This window comes from Dendrobium catenatum, unplaced genomic scaffold (assembly GCF_001605985.2).
Source record: "Dendrobium catenatum unplaced genomic scaffold, ASM160598v2 fragScaff_scaffold_1684, whole genome shotgun sequence".
Lineage (NCBI taxonomy): Eukaryota > Viridiplantae > Streptophyta > Magnoliopsida > Asparagales > Orchidaceae > Dendrobium > Dendrobium catenatum.
In genome coordinates this window covers 752,023-770,107 of record NW_021320146.1, presented here as the reverse complement: position 1 = coordinate 770,107, position 18,085 = coordinate 752,023, and the positions used below count along the sequence as shown (strand labels likewise).

Sequence of the window (18,085 nt, the reverse complement as noted above, 5' to 3'; positions counted from 1 at the left end):
GATAATAATTTTGTTATATGTTCATAACCTTATTAGAAAATTAAGATGAAATATGTTTTTTCATGCATAAGGTTTTGATGAGATTGAAATACTAAAGTATTATATAAATAAATATAAAATTTTAGATATTATATATATATATATATATAAATACATAAGAATTCTATAATATATGTAAAATTTCATTTGGAACAATTTTCTCACTATTTTCTACAATAATCTTTTAGTACAAAATTTTTTTAAAAGCAGCTAAATATTGATAATTGTCAAAAGATCTCAAACGGATCCTAAATGCGCTTTTGCGTGCGTGTGTGTATATATATATAGAGAGAGAGAGAGAGAGATTGTTATTTTTTTATAATTAATTTTAGTCAATTATGATTGAGTTTAAATTCCATCAAATAAATTTTATTCCATGGAGTGTCCGCCATGATTTTTAAGAGAACAGTGATCATATGAGCACCATTGAAGATGCATGAATGCTGCTAGCTACTTCTATATGCAGATCAATGTCTCTCGCTATCAGGAGCTCAATAACTAGAATCATAAAAGAAACAGGGTTGATGGAGCCCAGCGTTCAAATAAGGTTTCGTTTGGAACATGTTTTTTAAAGCAGTTTTCAAGTTCAAAAATTTTCTGACAAAAAACTGCTTTAGAAAGTAATAAGAAAGCAGTCTCAAACAAAAGGTAAGAATTTGTTTGAAACGTTTTTTTTACTGCTTCTTAAAGCAGTTTTTTAGTACAAAAATTTAATGTTTGTACTAAAAATCTGCTTAAGAAACTGTAAAAACACTGTCTCAAACGAAGGCTAAAACCTTATAAGAAAATGCTTCACATACAGACGATTGGAACTCTTTTTGGAATGGCACCAAATGAGAATTGGCAAATAAGGAGAGCCAATAAATGCAGCAATATTCATACAATAATGCATATAGAAGGCCTCATCATATAGTCATCCTGATTATTGGGTTTTTTTGTCCTCCTGCGTTTGCTAATTCAGGCATCACCAAATGGCATCTAACTTTTGAACACCGTAGGCTGTTATGTGTGTTTTGTTCCCATCTATGCTGCAACTAAACATTTATAGATTTTGTAGTATAAAAATATAGGGGTGTCCATTCGGGTCAACGGGTTGAATCCGGAACTGACCCAGTACTGTTCGGGTCAACCCGAACCCAACCCGTTTTTAAAAACGGGTCAGGTTTCTGGATCCGAACCCGACACGACACGAATGACCCGAAGTTCACCTAAAATTGCTAGTTTTCGGGTCAAAATCGGGTCAATCTTCGATTTTCGGATCAAAATCGAGTTAATCTCGGGTTTCCGAGTCAAATAGGAGTTTTCGTGTCAATTTCGGATCATTTTCTGGTTGCTGTGTCAACCCGAACCCGACTCAATTTTTAAAACAGGTTAATTTATTGAAACAGAACCCGACCCATTTAGGGTCCGGGTTGACCCTTACCCGAATTATTCCGGGTCGGATTCATGTCATGTTTCGGGTCGTGTCAAAAATTGACACCCCTAAAAAAATAGCCCAAAAGATGAGAAATACATGAAGTGTTTTATTTAATTTTTCTTTAAAAATTATCTTATAGACCTAATATATATTATACAAAAAGAAAAGAAAATATTAATTGCATGTGCACAGTCACACGCACGTAACAATTTTTATTTGGCCAGTGCTTTTCGCTACTTAAAAAAAAATTATAATAGGAAGTTGTTTTCTACAACAGCTTTAAAAATTTACTTTTTTCTATAACAATTTTACATATTGGTAAGAAAACAGTCCACAATAAAACCTAAGATTAAATGACATGCAAGATCGAGGAAGAAAATATAATAAATATATAGATACTCACCATATATCAATTTTATATTCTTCTTTCCAAGGGCTTGACGTATCAACATAAATACATAACATATATATAATTGTATCAATAACAACATCAAGATTCTCAGCGTCGGTCATAGTAATCAGTAACAGTGATTAGTGTCTGTAATTTTAATATCAATACAATATCAATATGAGTAATAATATTCAGATATTTAGAAAATGGTATCTTGAGTGTATCTTACTCTTAAACTTATAACTCTCAATCACTCAACCCTTATGAATTTTAATCAATGTAGTCCTTATAACTCACCATGAATCACGAGAATCAATAGCCCTGGCTCCTTATAATCCCCATTAATCTTCAGCTCTTTAATTTATAACCCATATCCCTCATTTTGGTGCATATTACCTTGCAGTCATATCATGTCAAATCAGAGTATAACACTTTTCAACCTATTTTCAATATCTTTTCTCTTACTCATTTTAATTACCCAGAAATTCTTATACACATATTTAATTGGTAAAAATGTAATAAAATCATATCATATTGTTCATATAGCATATCAAAAGTTATGCAATAAAATTTTATAAAATCATGATATAATATATTTTTGACAGATTCAGGAGAGATAAATCCATAGAAATCATTGCACCGACGATGGCTAACGGTGCAAGTTCAGAGGCGAAAGTCGGATAACGGTTCGGTCGCGTTCAGGGCAGCTCTCGGACGCAAGCGAAGTTAACCAAATGAAGAGGAAAAGAAATGAGAAGAAAGACGACGGAGGGGTCAAAATAAGGCCCTTTCCGTCGAATCTTCTAGTGGATTATCCATCGATCATATCACCGGTGGATAATACGTCGGGAACTATTCATCGAGTTTAAGTAAGCCAGCGCAATGTTCGACAGTAATTTTGCCGATAATAACCAGCAGGAATTGCCAGACTCGTAAAATTTTTAAATACCGATGAAAAATCGGTAGAATATGAGCCGATATTCTAACGACGGAAATTTCGTCGTTAAGTTACCGGCGTATATTTCGCCAGTTAGGCCGCCGTGTTTTCCAGCGTATGTCTATCCGCCGGAAAGTCCGTCAGTAATGACAAATTTTTCTATAGTGATAGGTGTGGATTTAAATTGATATAGGAAAAAGATAATGAGAGCATTAGTTAATGGCTGACATTCTCATATGACCTTACTATTTAATTAATGTTTGTAATAATACAATTTTAAATTGTGTCCCCTCTAAATAATAAAATTAGTTTATGTGCCTTAAGAAAAAAGAAATCCTTAAATATGCCCGACTTATGGCTTTTTTTCTTTTTTTTCTTTTTTCTTTCTTCCATCTTGCTCTACATTCGCTTTTACAAATTTTTTTTGGTAGGACTTGATATTCTCATAATAATATAGTACTTATTAGATATTTTTATCCATGTGATTGATGAGTTAAGTCCTATATAAAAAATTGAAAAATTATATTTGTGTGGAAATATGTACTAATAAGAAATTGAAGGGATTTCAGGTTAATGCCGATGAGTCATCTGCTATGGTTTTTCCCTCTTTGCTAGGGCTTTTGCCCTAGCCGTCTTCGCCTCCGTCTCCGGCTCTCTCGTTTTTCATGGCGAATAAAAGGTTAGATCCTGGCTTTCTTGAGGGTAAGCACTCCAAATCCTTCAAAGATGTGTTGTCTGGTTCCGATGTTTCGAAGAGTTTTCCGGATTTTCATGTCTCTACGATTCGGAGTTTGCCAGCGTTGTGGTTTTCGGAAGATGAATTTTTGCATCTTGCAAAACCTTTTGAGTTTGCTTTGGTGGGGAAATTTTTCCTTAAATGACCGGATTTGGATTCGATTCATAGGTTCTTTTTCAACCTTAAATTATCTGGTGATTTCTCTGTTACTTTGTTGGATTAGTCAAATGTTTTGATCAAGCTTTCAAATGATCTAGACAATGGGAGGGTTTTTGCGCATCGTTCTTACTTCGTTTTTGGTTGTTTCATGAAAGTAATTAAGTGTTCGCCTCTCCTTGACCTTTCGGAGGAGTCGCCGATTGTCCCTGTAATGATTTCATTTCCGGGTTTACGTCCTCACCTTTTTTTTCTCTCGGATTCTCTTTGGGTTGGGGTCTATTTTTGGCCGCCCAATTCAAACCGACAATGCCACGGCTGTTGGCTCGCGTCCCTCAGTCGCTCGTATTCTTGTTGAAATTGATATTTCTAAAACTTATCCTGAATCTGTTTGGCTGGGTCCGGAGAAACTTGGGTACGTTCAAAGAGTCGTTTTTGAAGGTATGCCCAATTTCTGTCAGCATTATAAGGCTGTGGATCATAAGAAGTCGGAATGTATTAAGCTATTTCCTCATTTACGTCCGGCTGTGGATTCGGCTCCACCATCGGTGGACTTTGTTTCTAAACACTTAGTGACTTCTGTTAACCCTGTTATTTCCTCTATCCCGAATGTTAACTATGTTCCTCTCTGTGATAAAAATGTGATTAATGTTGAAGTTCCTTCGGCTCTAGGGGAGTTGGGTTGTGATATTGCTAATAATGCTGTGGTGGTTGATGGCTTGCCCTCTGTTGACTCTCCGTTTTGTTCTTCTGGTGCTGTGGGGTCCCTTATCCCGTTGGTTGAGTGTTTTGGTGTTTTGGGCGTTGCCCCTGGTGCTGAGGCTAGGATTTCTCCGGGCAATTTATTTACTCAAGAAGATGTTAATAATAACGTTGTTGAAGATTGTTGTCCTGCTGTGGTTGAGCTCGGCCCTTCGAATGCTCCGTCGCCTGCGTTGGGTGTGGAGGTTTTGCGGCTGAGTCTTAATGAGGTTTTTGGTGGTGGCTCTCCTGTTTTGGGTGTCGAGAAGTCGAGCAAATCAGTTGAACCTGTAGTGCGGGTGGATAATTGTGCTGGAAATGGAAATTTGATCGGTTCTAATACTTTTGTGGATGTGCCAGTTAATTTGATCGACACACAAGCTCTGGCTTTTCGAGTGGGTGATACTTATGGATCTAATGTTAGGTCCCATGTGGATTGGATTCATGGTTCATCTGAATTTGAATCCAAATCAGATTTTGCTTCGGATTATTTCGGTGGCTCTGACCCTGAAAATGAATTTACTCTAGTTAGAGATAGACCTATCCTCTCTATTGCATCTCGTGGGAGATTTCGTGGGAGGGGCAGAAGAAGAAGATAATTTTTTTTTCAGTTGCTTATTGCCCTACTGCTTGCTCGGGTTAGTTTTTGTACTTTTGGTCGATTTTGCGGGTTTTTGGGCAATGATGTGGCTGGAGCTCGTTCCCTCGTCGTCACAGCTGGTGGCAACCTTTGGTGATGTTTTCATTATGGTTGGATCGATTGGAGCGCTATCTTCGCCAAATTGGATGGTCCGTGCGTGGCTTCGGGGTAGCTGGGAGCCTCGGCCAATTTCGGAGCCCTCTTTGGATTTACCTTTGTATTTTTCTCTGTCTTTTATTTTTTGCCATTTGCTTTGTAATTTGTTCTCATTTTTGGATTCTTACCTTCAACTCCCTCTCTAGTCTTATAAACAAGAAGAATATCATCAACAAAAAGCATGCACCAAGGTATATCCTCTAGCAAATGTCTAGTGATAACATCCATGACTAAAGCAAAAAGATATGAAGACTTAAGCTTACCTTCAACTCCCTCTCTAGTCTTATCAACAAGAAGAATATCATCAACAAAAAGCATGCACCAAGGTATATATCCTATAGCAAATTAATGTCTAGTGATAACATCCATGACTAAAGCAAAAAGATATTTCAAGTTTACCTTTAACTCCCTCTCTAGTCTTATCAACAAGAAGAATATCATCAACAAAAAGCATGCACCAAGGTATATCCTCTAGCAAATGTCTAGTGATAACATCCATGACTAAAACAAAAAGATAGCAAAAAAAAAAAAAAATGCAATACCTTGGTGCATGCGAAGTTCGATTGAGAGAGAGGGAGATGCTCGGCGGCGGGCGACCAGGAGAGAGGGAGATGCTCGGCGAAGTCCGGTGACCGTCGGCGGCGAAGTTCGATGACCGTCGGCGACGTCAATCTTCGGCCAGCGACGAACGACGACGGAGGGCGACGGGCGAAGGAGGCGAGGTGAGCGAGAGTAGCGAAAAGAATGACGGCCCAGAGGGCTCCGATTCGCATTTTAGGGCTTTTAGCGGCGGCCTTTCCGGCGGAGGTTCCGCCGGTAATTTTACCGGCGGACAATGCGCCGGCAATTTTTCGTTGAGTTTAAATAAGCCGGCGCATAATCCACCGGAACGGTTTCGTTGAGTTTAGAAGAACGTTTCCGCCGTAATCTGCGCCGGAAATAATCCAGAGCCCTTTTCACCGGCGGTATTTCCAGCGCAATTGACGCCGGTAAATTTCCGGCGTCCGATCCGCCGGAAATGACGCCGTAAACGTTACGTCGCATCATTCCGCTGGAACCTGCGCAGACAATGCCGGCGCAAAAAAATCCGCCGGAAATTCCGACGGTAATCACGTGTTTTCCCGTAGTGCCACCACTTGAGGCCCTCACCTTCGTCAGAGGTCCTCACCTTCGCCAGAAGTCCTCACCTTCGTCAGACCATCACCTGAGGCCCGAAGTTCCGCCAGACCATTACCTGAGACCCGGACTTCTATCGTACAGTTGTTTATCTTAATCTAATCGCCCTTTGAGGCGAATCAGCCCATTGTAACCAACTTATATTTTAGTGGAATCATTTTCAACTGGGCTATGCCTCGTGGTTTTTCCCCTTTCAAGGGTTTTCCACGTAAAAAATCTTGTGTTCTCTGTGTGTGAGCTGGATATCCGTGCAAAGCTAAGACGTATAGTTAAAACTCTATCGCCGCGTATATTCAAGCCTGCAACAAGTTTTATTAAAGAATAATACATAAAAATAAGCATATAAGACCATCCTTGCAGTTTTTTAAAAAAGAAAATATATGAAAATATAAGAAAATATAAAAACAATAGTGAAATAATTAAGGGCTTATTTCACAATAGCTTCAAAAAATAATGGCCAAAAGCTTTATGAACAAAGCCTAAAAATCACAACCTCAACAACTACTTTCTCCTTGCTTTTCAAAAAGTTTGGAGTAAAAACCTGCTTTTTGTAATAATCTCTATTAAAATGTAAGAGTTATAAAAAAGTTAGGGTCCTATCATTTTAAATAGAAGATATTTATAAAACTCATAATAGCTTTCAAAAAATGAATTTTCCTTCAATAATTTCATAATTAACTTTATAAAAAATTACTTCCCTAATTTTTTGCTTACTAAAAAAAAATGCAGTGTAAAAAAAATGCAATATACAATAAATATTTTTTAGTTGTTTTTTTTTTTTTTTTTTTTTTTTTTTTTTAATGAATATGGCGGCTGGCAGGGAAAGTGGCAGGAAAAGTGGAAGTGGTGGCTGGTGGCGGGTGATGCTGGTAGTCAGTGGGGATAGTGACGTTGGGCGGCGGTGTCAAAGGTGGTGGACGGCGGTCAAACGAGCTTGCTTGTAGTGTAAACAGTTTTTGCCCAAAACTAATTAAGTTTGATTTATTTTAAAAATGAACTAAAATGATTTACACTACATTTACTTTAATTTACTCCATTTTATATTCCAACCAAACATCGATCTAAATTTGTAAAATACCTTTTATTTAAAATAATTGTATTCCAACCAAATGGCCCTAACAAACCCTAATAATACGTATAAAGTTTGTTCCAGCGCGAATGGATTCGAAGCCAATCATAATTTATCGCCCACTTAAAAAAAAAAACATAAATATGTTTCTTCCAGCCGGCACATCCATTTATTAATTAATTCGATAAAAGAAGTACTGTATGGCCCACCCTGCAGCCCTTTATATAACCATAACCCGCCGGCAACCTTTCTCACCAATCTCTCTCCTCGCCGGAAAACTATCAATGGCCGACCTCGACATGGAAAGCTCTGGCGATTCGCCAGTCCTCAAGCTTTTCGGAGCCGTCATCGTAGGCGCAGAAGATGAGAGCCGCCTTCATAAGAGCTCATCAGCTTCGGCTGCGGCGGCGGAGGAGGATACGGCAGAAGCGGCGGCGGAGACGCTGCCGTGTCCACGTTGTAAGAGCCGGGAGACCAAGTTCTGCTATTTCAACAACTACAACGTCAACCAGCCTAGACACTTCTGCAAGGCTTGTCACCGTTACTGGACGGCCGGCGGCGTGCTCCGTAACGTCCCCGTCGGCGCAGGCCGCCGGCGAAACCCCCTCTCACCGCGCAGAAAAATTATTAGTTGAGCTAAACGAAGGTAGCGGAACCTCTACAGACCTTTGTATTCATATGCAGCTAAAATATAACTATTCTTTACATAACGAAATATATATTTGTGTATCAATACGCAGATCTGTTATTCTGCACACATTCCTCAAAAGCGAAGCATCGGTAGGAGGCCGGCGGTGGTTCCGGCTGGTGGCAGCGTAAACGGTCAAAAGTCGCCGGCGAATTGAGTTGACTTTTTCCTTAGAAAAAAAAAAAGAGAGAGGTGGGGAAAGAGTGGACAAGGTGTGGCTTGTGATGTGGTTTACATGTATATTTAATTGTATTGGTTGGTGGGATTAGTAACAAATGTGGAGGTTTTTCTCTTCCAATATTAAATCCTTTCTAAATTTTTTGCTCGTTGGGTTCTTATTGTCTCGGAATAATTGTATATTGGAGATAATATTATATGATTTTTAATGCTGAAAGAAATTTAAATAATAATAGTTATAATAGCTTATTGGATCATGAAATAATATTTTTTTATATAAATATAAGTAAATATTTCTTACAATATTTTTTGAATATTAAATAAACATATTTTTTAATATATCTGTTATATGATAAGTGATTAGATGTTTCATAGATCCTTACATAAATATGAAGTAGCTTAAAAGTAAGATAAAGAAAAAATTAAAAAAACATTTAGAAAAAAAATCCACTCATTCTCTCTTGTTTTTATATTTTACTTTCCTCTTTTACATGCAAGCACAAAACAAATAGAGAAGAATTGTTTATATATTTTTTGACAAAATTTTAAAATAAATTCGTTTAAAATATTTTTAAAATAAAACTTTAAAAATAATGCCGATAATTTGCTTAGGCAACGATTAGCCTTCTGATGTGGCAGGTGGGTGGCAAGTGAGCTATAACGTGGTATGCGCAGACAGGCAATGATGTGGCGGGCGGATGGGTGGGCGACTAACACAGTCATTTACCTCCTAAATGACAAAGGTGGAGGACAAATAAAAAAAAAAGTTCTTATGTTACTTTATAGATTAATCTATAGATCATTTTATTAAATTAATGTTTTATGTATAGTTAGATTAGAGGAGTTTACATAATAATTTAGTTGGGATATTACTTAAGCAAATCATTAAATTAAGTTAATGTAGTAATAACTGTTGAGTCCAGTAATTAGGTTGTTAAGCCTAAGTAAATGTCCCAAGGCTACCAAGAGGGGGGTGAATTGGTAGTTTTTAAAAATTAATACATTGGTAATTAAATTAATTTGATAATAATTTTTTAATAAACTTATAGATTAATTTAAAATAAGTAGTTGATAATTATTTAGTAAAAAATGATTTTTTTTCTTAGATATGGAATAAATTAGAAATTTTAATATTTTTTATTTGATTTAAATGAAATTTAGTGAGAGGTAGTAAAAATGTTTTAAAATTTTAATTTCTAAATTTAAAATATAAATCTTAAAATTAATTCAAAGTTCTTAACCTTAAGAGCAAGAATAATTTATAAATTATCATTTATAAATTCCTTTTAATTATTTAAGGAATTCAAAGGATTTAATCTACATTAATCGCAATGAGCTCATAAGATAAAGATGAAAAAAAATTAATTTTAAAATAAAACACATGGCACGATCTATAAACAACTCGTTCTTGTCACCTGCCTGAATGCTCGATCGACCGACTCGCCCACACTCGCTTTCCTATCCTATCGAGCCCCGTGCCCTCGTTTTGACCGAGACCCCTGCCCCTTGCTTGTCTCGCTTGACTGTCCCGCTCCCAGCCCTCCCCGGCGTTCTGCCCCTGACCCAACTTTCGTGCCCTTGGATGCATCACACCATAGCCCACAGAACAAGCCCTGGATTTAATCTACATTAATCGCAATGAGCTCATAAGATAAAGATGAAAAAAAATTAATCTTAAAATAAAACACATGGCACGATCTATAAACAACTCGTTCTTGTCACCTGCCTGAAAGCTCGACCGACTCGCCCACACTCGCTTTCCTATCGAGCCCCGCGCCCTCGTTTTGACCAAGCCCCCTACCCCATGCTTGACTCGCTTGACTTTACCGCTCCCAGCCCTCCCCGACGTTCTGCCCCTGGCCCAACTTTCGTGCCCTTGGCTGCATCACAACAGAGCCCACAGAACACCAGTGTTTTTCCCCCAACCCAGCCCAAACGACTAGCAAGTTGTTCACCTTCTAAACGACTGCCTATTACGCCACATCATGCACCACAATACATCATAGGTCTGCGCCAAGCCACGGCACCACAACACGTCACAACTCCGCCAAGTCATAATTCTCCACACACACGTCAAAACCAGTATACGACTAGCATTAGTTTTAATTTTTTATTTTTATGATTTATTTCATATAAACAAGTTTTAGAAGAATTTATTTTTAAAATTTGTCCAATATTTTTTTTATTGCCAAATTAAATATAAGAGAGACATGAACAGGTAACTAACCCATTACCCATCAACATCATAAACGAAAATTAAAAAAAAAAAAATGGTAAATACTGTTTGAGCCAAATGTATAGGCAATAGTTCTCAATTCCTATATTAAGAAGAAAAAAAAATAGCACATTATCAAAATCAATCGCAGAAAATAAATTTATAGGATTTGAAGGTTGCTCCTCTTAAGTTCATGGCGATATGATTTCCACTAATTTTCCAAAGTTGATAAGAGAAGTTGTCGTTTATGAAGAACGATATTCAAGGTTGAAAGCATACATATAGAAGAAAGAATATGACAGTAAAAGGCCCAACCATAAAAACCAAATGATAAGTATTACTGTTTCCATATATATGGTTAAGAGGAGAACCCTAATTGGGCTTGTTACAAATGAGCAGTGGAGATGGAGTGACAAGAGAGGTGCTGCTCCACTTGCTTTGTTCCTATGGCAATGGTGAATTTTGTCATCATCGTCCCTCATTTGAATGGGTCGGAGTCGGAGCATCAGCTTGTCATGAATATGATGGAAGCACTGGGTGGAGGGAGCTTTTGTGATAACTAAAGAAAGCAAAGGTTGCAACATGTCAAGATAATATGATATGGATTAATTATTCTGTGCAGATGCCGAATATCGTACGAAGATCAACCAGAATACGCCACGTTACCTCTTGCTCGGTACTGCGGCTAAGTAGTGCTCGGTATCACTCGGTACCGCGGCTCGATACTACTGACGTGGTGCATTCTGGTTGTTCTTTGGAGCGTCTAGTCTCCGCATAGAATATATAAATTATATTTATCCAAGATATGAGAATATTGCCAGGATAGTGGTAGAATGTGAGGACTGATTTGAGATCAATGGGTCACTTGCTTAGTGTTGTGCCCTGAAATATTCGCGGCGATAGAGAAGTATAAAGTTTAACGTCTTAGCGTTGTACGAAGATCCAGCACACAATCAAATAAAAAGATAGGGTGCGTCATTCACAAGAGAAACCGAGATTTTTATATGGAAAACCCTCGAAAATGGAGAAAACCCACAGGGCCTAACCCAGTTTGAATGAATCTATTAGTATTTGTAGTTGATTACAAATGAAGCCCTTTCATGGGGGAAGGTCTTAGCTTGATGCACATCATATAAAGTATTACATAATATGAATACAAAGAATCACTATTGAGGTGTTTATTTGGTCGAAAGTATTGTAGTCGGTGGGCGACGTAAGTTGGAAGGATCGTAGTCGGCGGGCGACAGAGGTCATAAAGATCATTTTCTGACGATGGAAGTCAGAAGGACGGCATCAGGGAGAAGCCCAGCGTCGGATAGAAGTCCAATGAATATTTTGCGACAGGTAGAAATTCGGCGTCAGATAGAAGCCCGATAGAATTCCAATGACGAGCAGAAGTCTGGTGCCGGATAGGAATCTGGCGATGGACGTACGTAAGTCCGGCTTTGGGTAGAAGTCTGTCGATGGACAAAAATTTGGAGTCGGATAGAAGTCCAGCGAAAGTCCGACGACGGGCAGAAGTCCGACAATACATGAAAAATGTCATTGGTCGAAAGTATTGTAGTCAGTGGGCGACGTAAGTTGGAAGGATCGTACTCGGCGGGCGACAGAGGTCATAAAGATCATTGTCTGACGATGGAAGTCAGAAGGACGGCATCAGGGAGAAGCCCAGCGTCGGATAAAAGTCCAATGAATATTTGGCGACAGGTAGAAATTCGGCATCAGGTAGAAGCCCGATAGAATTCCAATGACGAGCAGAAGTCTGGTGCCGGATAGGAATCTGGCGATGGACGTAAGTCCGGCTTTGGGTAGAAGTCTGTCGATGGACAAAAGTCTGGAGTCGGATAGAAGTCCAGCGAAAGTCCGACGACAGGCAGAAGTCCGACACTACATGAAAAATGTCATTTTCCGCCGGGCATTTCGTCGGAAAAATGGCTAAAATCCATCAAAAATTAGCATTCCGGAAGAAACTATTCCGACAATAAAATGCGCGTCACAAAAGCCCTTCCAGTGTTAAATAATGTGCGATTTCCAACAGAAATTCGTAGAAACTATAATTCTGGCGGATTATTTTGCACCATAAAATAAGAAGAATTTTTTTTTTTTGACACAACCCGAGCAGCCCGCCCAAATCAGCTAGCCCGCTGCCCTCAAGCCAGCACAAGCGCCTCATCTCAACCCACCCCCCATGCTCCCCACAACCCACCTGGGAATTGCCGACATGACTGGCCTGCCGCCATGCAGATGCCGGCGGTGACATTCGAACCCCAACCATTAGGCCAAAGAGGAAAACCTGTTGAAATATATACTATAATCAGGTGATGGTGGTTTTTGATGGATTCCTTTTTTAGCAATAAAGGTTAGAAAGTCGTAATCAGGTGATGGTGGTCGGAAGGATCATAGTCAGTTGGCAAAGAAAGCAGGAAATATTGTAATATAGAGATGTAGGTCGGAGAGATCGTAGCTGTCGGGCAACGGAGGTTTGAAAGACTGTAGTCTAGAGATGGTGGACGGAGAGACCGTAGTCAATAGACGACGGATGTCATAATGACCATAGTCATATGATGATGGTCAGAAGGACCGTAGTTCATTGGCGAGGGAGGTCGGAGACACTATAGTCGGCGGGCGACGAAGGTCGAAAAGATCGTAGTCGGGTGACAGTGGTCATAAGGACTATAGTTGGTGGGCGAAGGAGATCAAAACGTCTGTAATCAAGCGACATCAATTAGAAGAACCATGGTTGGTGGGCGAAGGAGATCAGAAAGACGATAATCTGGAGATGTTGGTCGGTGAGATCGTAGATGGTGGGCAAAAGAGGTCATAAAGACCATAGTCTGGATATGGTGGTTAGAGAGACCGTAGTCCACTGCGATGGAGGTCATAAAGACCGTAGTTTAGTTAAGATGGTCGAAAGGACCATAGTCGGCAGGCAACGGGTGACGGAGGTTGAAAGACCAAAGTCAGGCGATGATGGTCGAAATGACCGTAATTGGCAGGAGACAGAGTTTAGAAAAATCATAATCGGGTGACAATGGTAGGATGAACCATAGTAAGAGGACGTCGGAGGTCGGAAAGATCGTAGTAAGTGATAGTGGTCGGAAGGACCTTAGTCGACAATGACAAAGGTCGGAAAGACCATAGTTGAGTGATTGGGGTCAGAAGGATCGCAATTAAGCAACGAAAATTAGAATGATCATAATTGGGCGAAGGTGGTCATAATGACCATGGTTGGAGGACGACAGAGGTAAAAAAGATCATAATCGAGTGATGGTGGTCAGAAGGACCATAGTTAGTGAGCGACAATGGTCAAAAAGATAATAATTTTGAGATGCTGGTCGGGAAGATTGTTGTCGGCAGACAACGAAGGTCGAAAAGATCGTAGTATAGAGATGGTGTTTGGAGAAACTATAATTAGCAATCGGCGAAGGTCAAAAAGACCATAGTCGCGTGATAGTGGTCGGAAGAACCATTGTCAGTAGGCGATAGAGGTCAGAAAGACAGTAGTCAGGTGACAATGGTTGGAAGGACTGTAATCGGTGGGCGGGGAAGGTCAAAAAGACCATAGTCGACGACGATGATCAGAATGACTATAGTTGGTGGGCGATGGAGGTCAGAAAGATCATAGTCGAGTGACGTTGGTTCGAAGGATTGTAGTGGGGTGACAGAGGTCTGAATAACCATAATATGCGAGTATGGATGTTGATATATAAGAACGTAGTTGGCAGGCAACCTTGATGTCTAAACTAAAATTTGGCAATGACCTATGGTCAGGAAAAAGTATGATGACGGACGGTGATTAGGCAAAAGTCGGCAACAATCGAAAGTTGGTGGCCGGGCGGAAGTCCGACGAAAGTCCAACGACGGTCGTTGGTCGAGCGGTCGTTGAGGAGGAGCTTGGTGACAAGAGAGATCTCATATTAATTTCTCTTATTTTTTCTCCCCTCCTGTGAAGAATGAGAAGTCTATTTATAATTTTCTAGGAATGACATGTCCAGTAAATAGAAAGATGATCAAGTAGTGGTGAAGCAAGAAATTTTTAGTAATTTTTTAAACATATTTAATTTTCGTCGGAAATCCGTTAGAAATTTCGTCGAAATTAAATCCATCGGAAAGCCAATCGAAAAATACTTCAGAACTTTGTCGAAAATTTTCTGTCAGAAATCCGCCGTAAGTATGTCGAATTTATTTCCACTGAAAATTCCATCGGAAATTAGCTGTTTTCCTGTAGTGTGACGTCGAGTATAAATCCGGCGTCAGGTAGAAATCTGGCGACAAGCGGAAGTCCTATGTCGAGTAGAGGTCTGGCGACGAGCGGAGGTCTGGCGTCGGGTAGAAGTCTGTCGTCAATCGGCGGCCGGGCAAAACTTCGATGTTAGATGGCATTCGGGCAGAACTCTGGCGTCGGTAGGCTGTCGGGTGATAGTCTGGCGGAGGTCAATGAGGAATCTATTCCTTGTTTTCTTCTTTACTCTTATTGCTTGGGCCTCCTTCTTTCTTGAATGGACGGCTGGTGTTGAATCCTTTGATTATAGATCATTTATTAGGCAATTGAAGGCCTTGATGATGTCGGAATTTCATGATCTTGGGGTCGTTGGATTTGTCTCGTTGCGCCGCTCAATTTGACTATAAGCATGTCACGTTTGAAAACCATTTGGTAATCCAAATTACGGTTTGAACCTTTCGATTGTGCTTCGGGTCTTTGATTTGGACTTGGATTGAGTCGAATTTGGTGTCGATGGGTTTGTATTTTGGAGACGTTCAATTCGACTATAAGTTTGCTAAAATCGGAGTTCATACGGTCTCTAATTTAAATTTTGAAATTTCCAACTTGATTTTGCTTCGATTCGTGCCTGATCAAGAAAATTTTTTGATGATGTATCACTCAGAATGATTTTTAGTATCAATGTAGGAGAAGATCGGCCCTTGATGTGGTGTAACAATACTGAATGTTACTGTTTAAGGCTTGGTTTGGGACGGCTTCACGGCTACGTTGCTTTAAAAAAATTTGTTAAATGCTCATTTGGGGCATTGCGGTAGAACGACGTTAGAAAAATTTTTGCGGCCTGTGGCTACATCCCGCGACCTTTGGCAACCTCCCGCGGTCCGCTGCTTCCCGTGGTTTTGAAGGGAAAAAATGCCGTAAATGCCCCCATTTGTGCGAAACTGCTTCCCCCTCGTCGTCGGCGTTGTCATTTTCTTTTCCTTTACTTTTATCAATCTCTAAAAGCATTACCCCGAATCCATACACATCACATTTCTCACTCACCCTCAAGCTCCGGCGCCGCGTACCCAAACGCGCTCTGCCTAGTGCCCTGTCGCTCCGGTCGAGGCCCGAGCAACCGAATCAGTCCAAAATCAGCCACCTTTGCTTCGCCGCCAGCGTTGAGGAGGATATTGCTCGGCTTCACGTTGTAGTGGATTATCGGCGGACGGAAGGCGCAGTGGAGGTAAGATAATCCTCGCGCTGTACCGAGCGCGATGTGCAAACGTCTTCTCGTTCCAAAATCCAACACTGTTTCTTTTCAACTTTCTCTGTTCCTTGTTCGCATGTGGCTTCCTGTGAAAGGGCAATTCAACTGCTTCTCCTCCACTGCTGAGATGGGGAAACCCGGTGGCATCGTCTTCTCGTTCCTATCATTCCTTCTCCTCCTTCCTTTATGGAGGGCCTTCTACCTTCATGTCAGTTCTACTACCCAAACAAAATTTATTGATTTTTGTACAACAACTTTATAAAGTAGCTTCCTGGACAACAACTTTACAACCTACTTTACCGACAGCTGCAGCCGTCCCAAACGAAGCCTAAGGCATAATGCGTATGTTGGAAAGGGGTATTAACGGCAATAATAGTGATGTATTGAAGTGCATTTATGCGGTAATAGAAGGTGGGATTATTAAAGGCGTAACTGGAGTTTGGGCCGTTCGATTGTTTGAAAATTATTGGACTGATAAGAGTGGATTTGCAAGCCGGTCAGAGGCATATCTCTTGGCTGAGCCATGGGCCTTGGGGAATATCGGCCCAACTTGTTTGATGTCAAAAGCTGTTAATCAGCGGTTGGTGCTTTGCAAGTAAAGTGAGTGTCAAATATTTCAAATATAGAGATTTTGAAAATATTTTTATTTGGTTGGATGAAATATTTCTAGTCGTCGAGCCCATTAACGAGTCGAGCCCGAGCCCGCTCGCGAGCCGGCTTGACTCGGTTGCACCCTTAGTTACTACACATAAATACCTTCTTTCCATTTCTTCATCATCAGCATTTTACCAAATAGAGAAGGAAGCATCGTTTCACTCTCAGAAGATTTTTTCATCATAATTTTAAATTTTCAGACTTTCTCTCATTCCCACTTCTAGATTTCCTAATTAAATTATAAAACCTACAATGACACAGAGGAGGATCTTACCAAGCTCTGCAGCTGTAAGTTGTTGTGATGAGCAGTAAACACCACAATGATGAAACAAACAAGATAGTAAAAGTAGCGGAAAATAAAGGGCGTCAGGATTTAACGTGAAAAAATTCAAAATAGGGAAAAAAAAAACAATGGAGCCACTTCACACCAAGAAATTCAATATGAAAATTGGGAGAAATAAGTACAGATCTCTCCTCTCTCGCTCTCGAACTAGCTCCTTGTTTCTCTTCTTGCGCATGCACCATTCTCAATGTCTAATCCTAAAAAAAATACAAGAGAAAGCAAAGTTAATTACCATAAGAGACGCAACCCTTTAGAAAAACGAGAAAGAAAACCATTCAGTCCGTCTCGCGTCGCTGAGGCGCTAGTTTGGGGCTCTGTGACGTTCAAACCTCTGTCTTGATCCGCTACGGTGCCGTATCTAGATCACTGCGGCGCTTCGCTCTCTTTCGATCAACACTAAGGCACTCAGTAACACAACACCATGGCGTTGTACAAAAAAAATTTGGGTAAACCCCCCGCACCCCGCAACAAGCACGACAAAATTGAGGTCTGAAGCTACTGAACAACCGGATTGATCAAGACAATCAGATTCCACACATAACACAAATATTACAAAGCAAATAGACCAATAGGTTACAAAAAATCTAAAATTACTTTCAACGTACACAAAAATTAAAACTACATGTATGTTAACAATCAGTTGATCAAAAAAAAAAAAAAAGTAACCATGTGCTCGATAAGTAAATATATATGATACTTATGCGTATTATGACCAAGACTATCATTTTAGAATCATAGATATTTAAGGCATCATATGTAATTCATATTGTCATGTTTAGCAATATCAAACAAGTTAAGTATTTTGTCTAATCATAACAAAAAATTCAATATGATTATATGGATAAGTGAAAAATTATTAAAATAATAATATACCAAGAATTGTATGACAAAGAATTGTTAAATATCAAGATGTTATAATTTTCATAAGTCTTGATCAAATTAAAATTTTAAAAATATAAAATAAGTAAAATCACTATATCATAAATAAAGTAACAATATAAAAATGACTCAAAAACCTTATTTTCATATCTACAATGCCATAAAAAAGGGGAAAAAGATCTATAGTTAGAATACAACAT

General features: G+C 39.4%; 2 protein-coding genes across 2 annotated transcripts; one reads left to right on the top strand and one right to left on the bottom strand.

Annotated features, from left to right (window-relative positions):
• The first annotated feature begins 7,658 nt into the window (after nucleotides 1–7,658).
• Nucleotides 7,659–8,093, top strand: LOC110103125 (dof zinc finger protein 5). The gene has a single exon (XM_020831705.1). The coding sequence runs from the start codon at nucleotides 7,659–7,661 to the stop codon at nucleotides 8,091–8,093; it is 435 nt and encodes a 144-aa protein (XP_020687364.1).
• A 4,087-nt stretch (nucleotides 8,094–12,180) lies between these two features.
• Nucleotides 12,181–16,156, bottom strand: LOC110103124 (mitogen-activated protein kinase kinase 5-like). Its single transcript, XM_020831703.2, has 4 exons — nucleotides 16,066–16,156; nucleotides 15,805–16,002; nucleotides 12,745–12,831; nucleotides 12,181–12,473 (listed from the first exon to the last, which is right to left on the bottom strand). Exons 1-4 carry the CDS (start codon nucleotides 16,154–16,156, stop codon nucleotides 12,181–12,183), a joined length of 669 nt encoding a protein of 222 aa, XP_020687362.1.
• Nucleotides 16,157–18,085: the final 1,929 nt, after the last annotated feature.

Bases quoted from the DNA above. Each gene is read 5' to 3' on its own strand.
- LOC110103125 (XM_020831705.1), top strand. From the start codon at position 7,659: ATGGCCCACCCTGCAGCCCTTTATATAACCATAACCCGCCGGCAACCT.
- LOC110103124 (XM_020831703.2), bottom strand. From the start codon at position 16,156: ATGCCACCGGGTTTCCCCATCTCAGCAGTGGAGGAGAAGCAGTTGAAT. The intron at 16,003-16,065 runs GTTGAAAAGAAA...CGCTCGGTACAG, and splicing joins GCGAACAAGGAACAGAGAAA to CGCGAGGATTATCTTACCTC. The intron at 12,474-12,744 runs GTGGGTTGTGGG...GATGGATTTTAG, and splicing joins GTCATGTCGGCAATTCCCAG to CCATTTTTCCGACGAAATGC.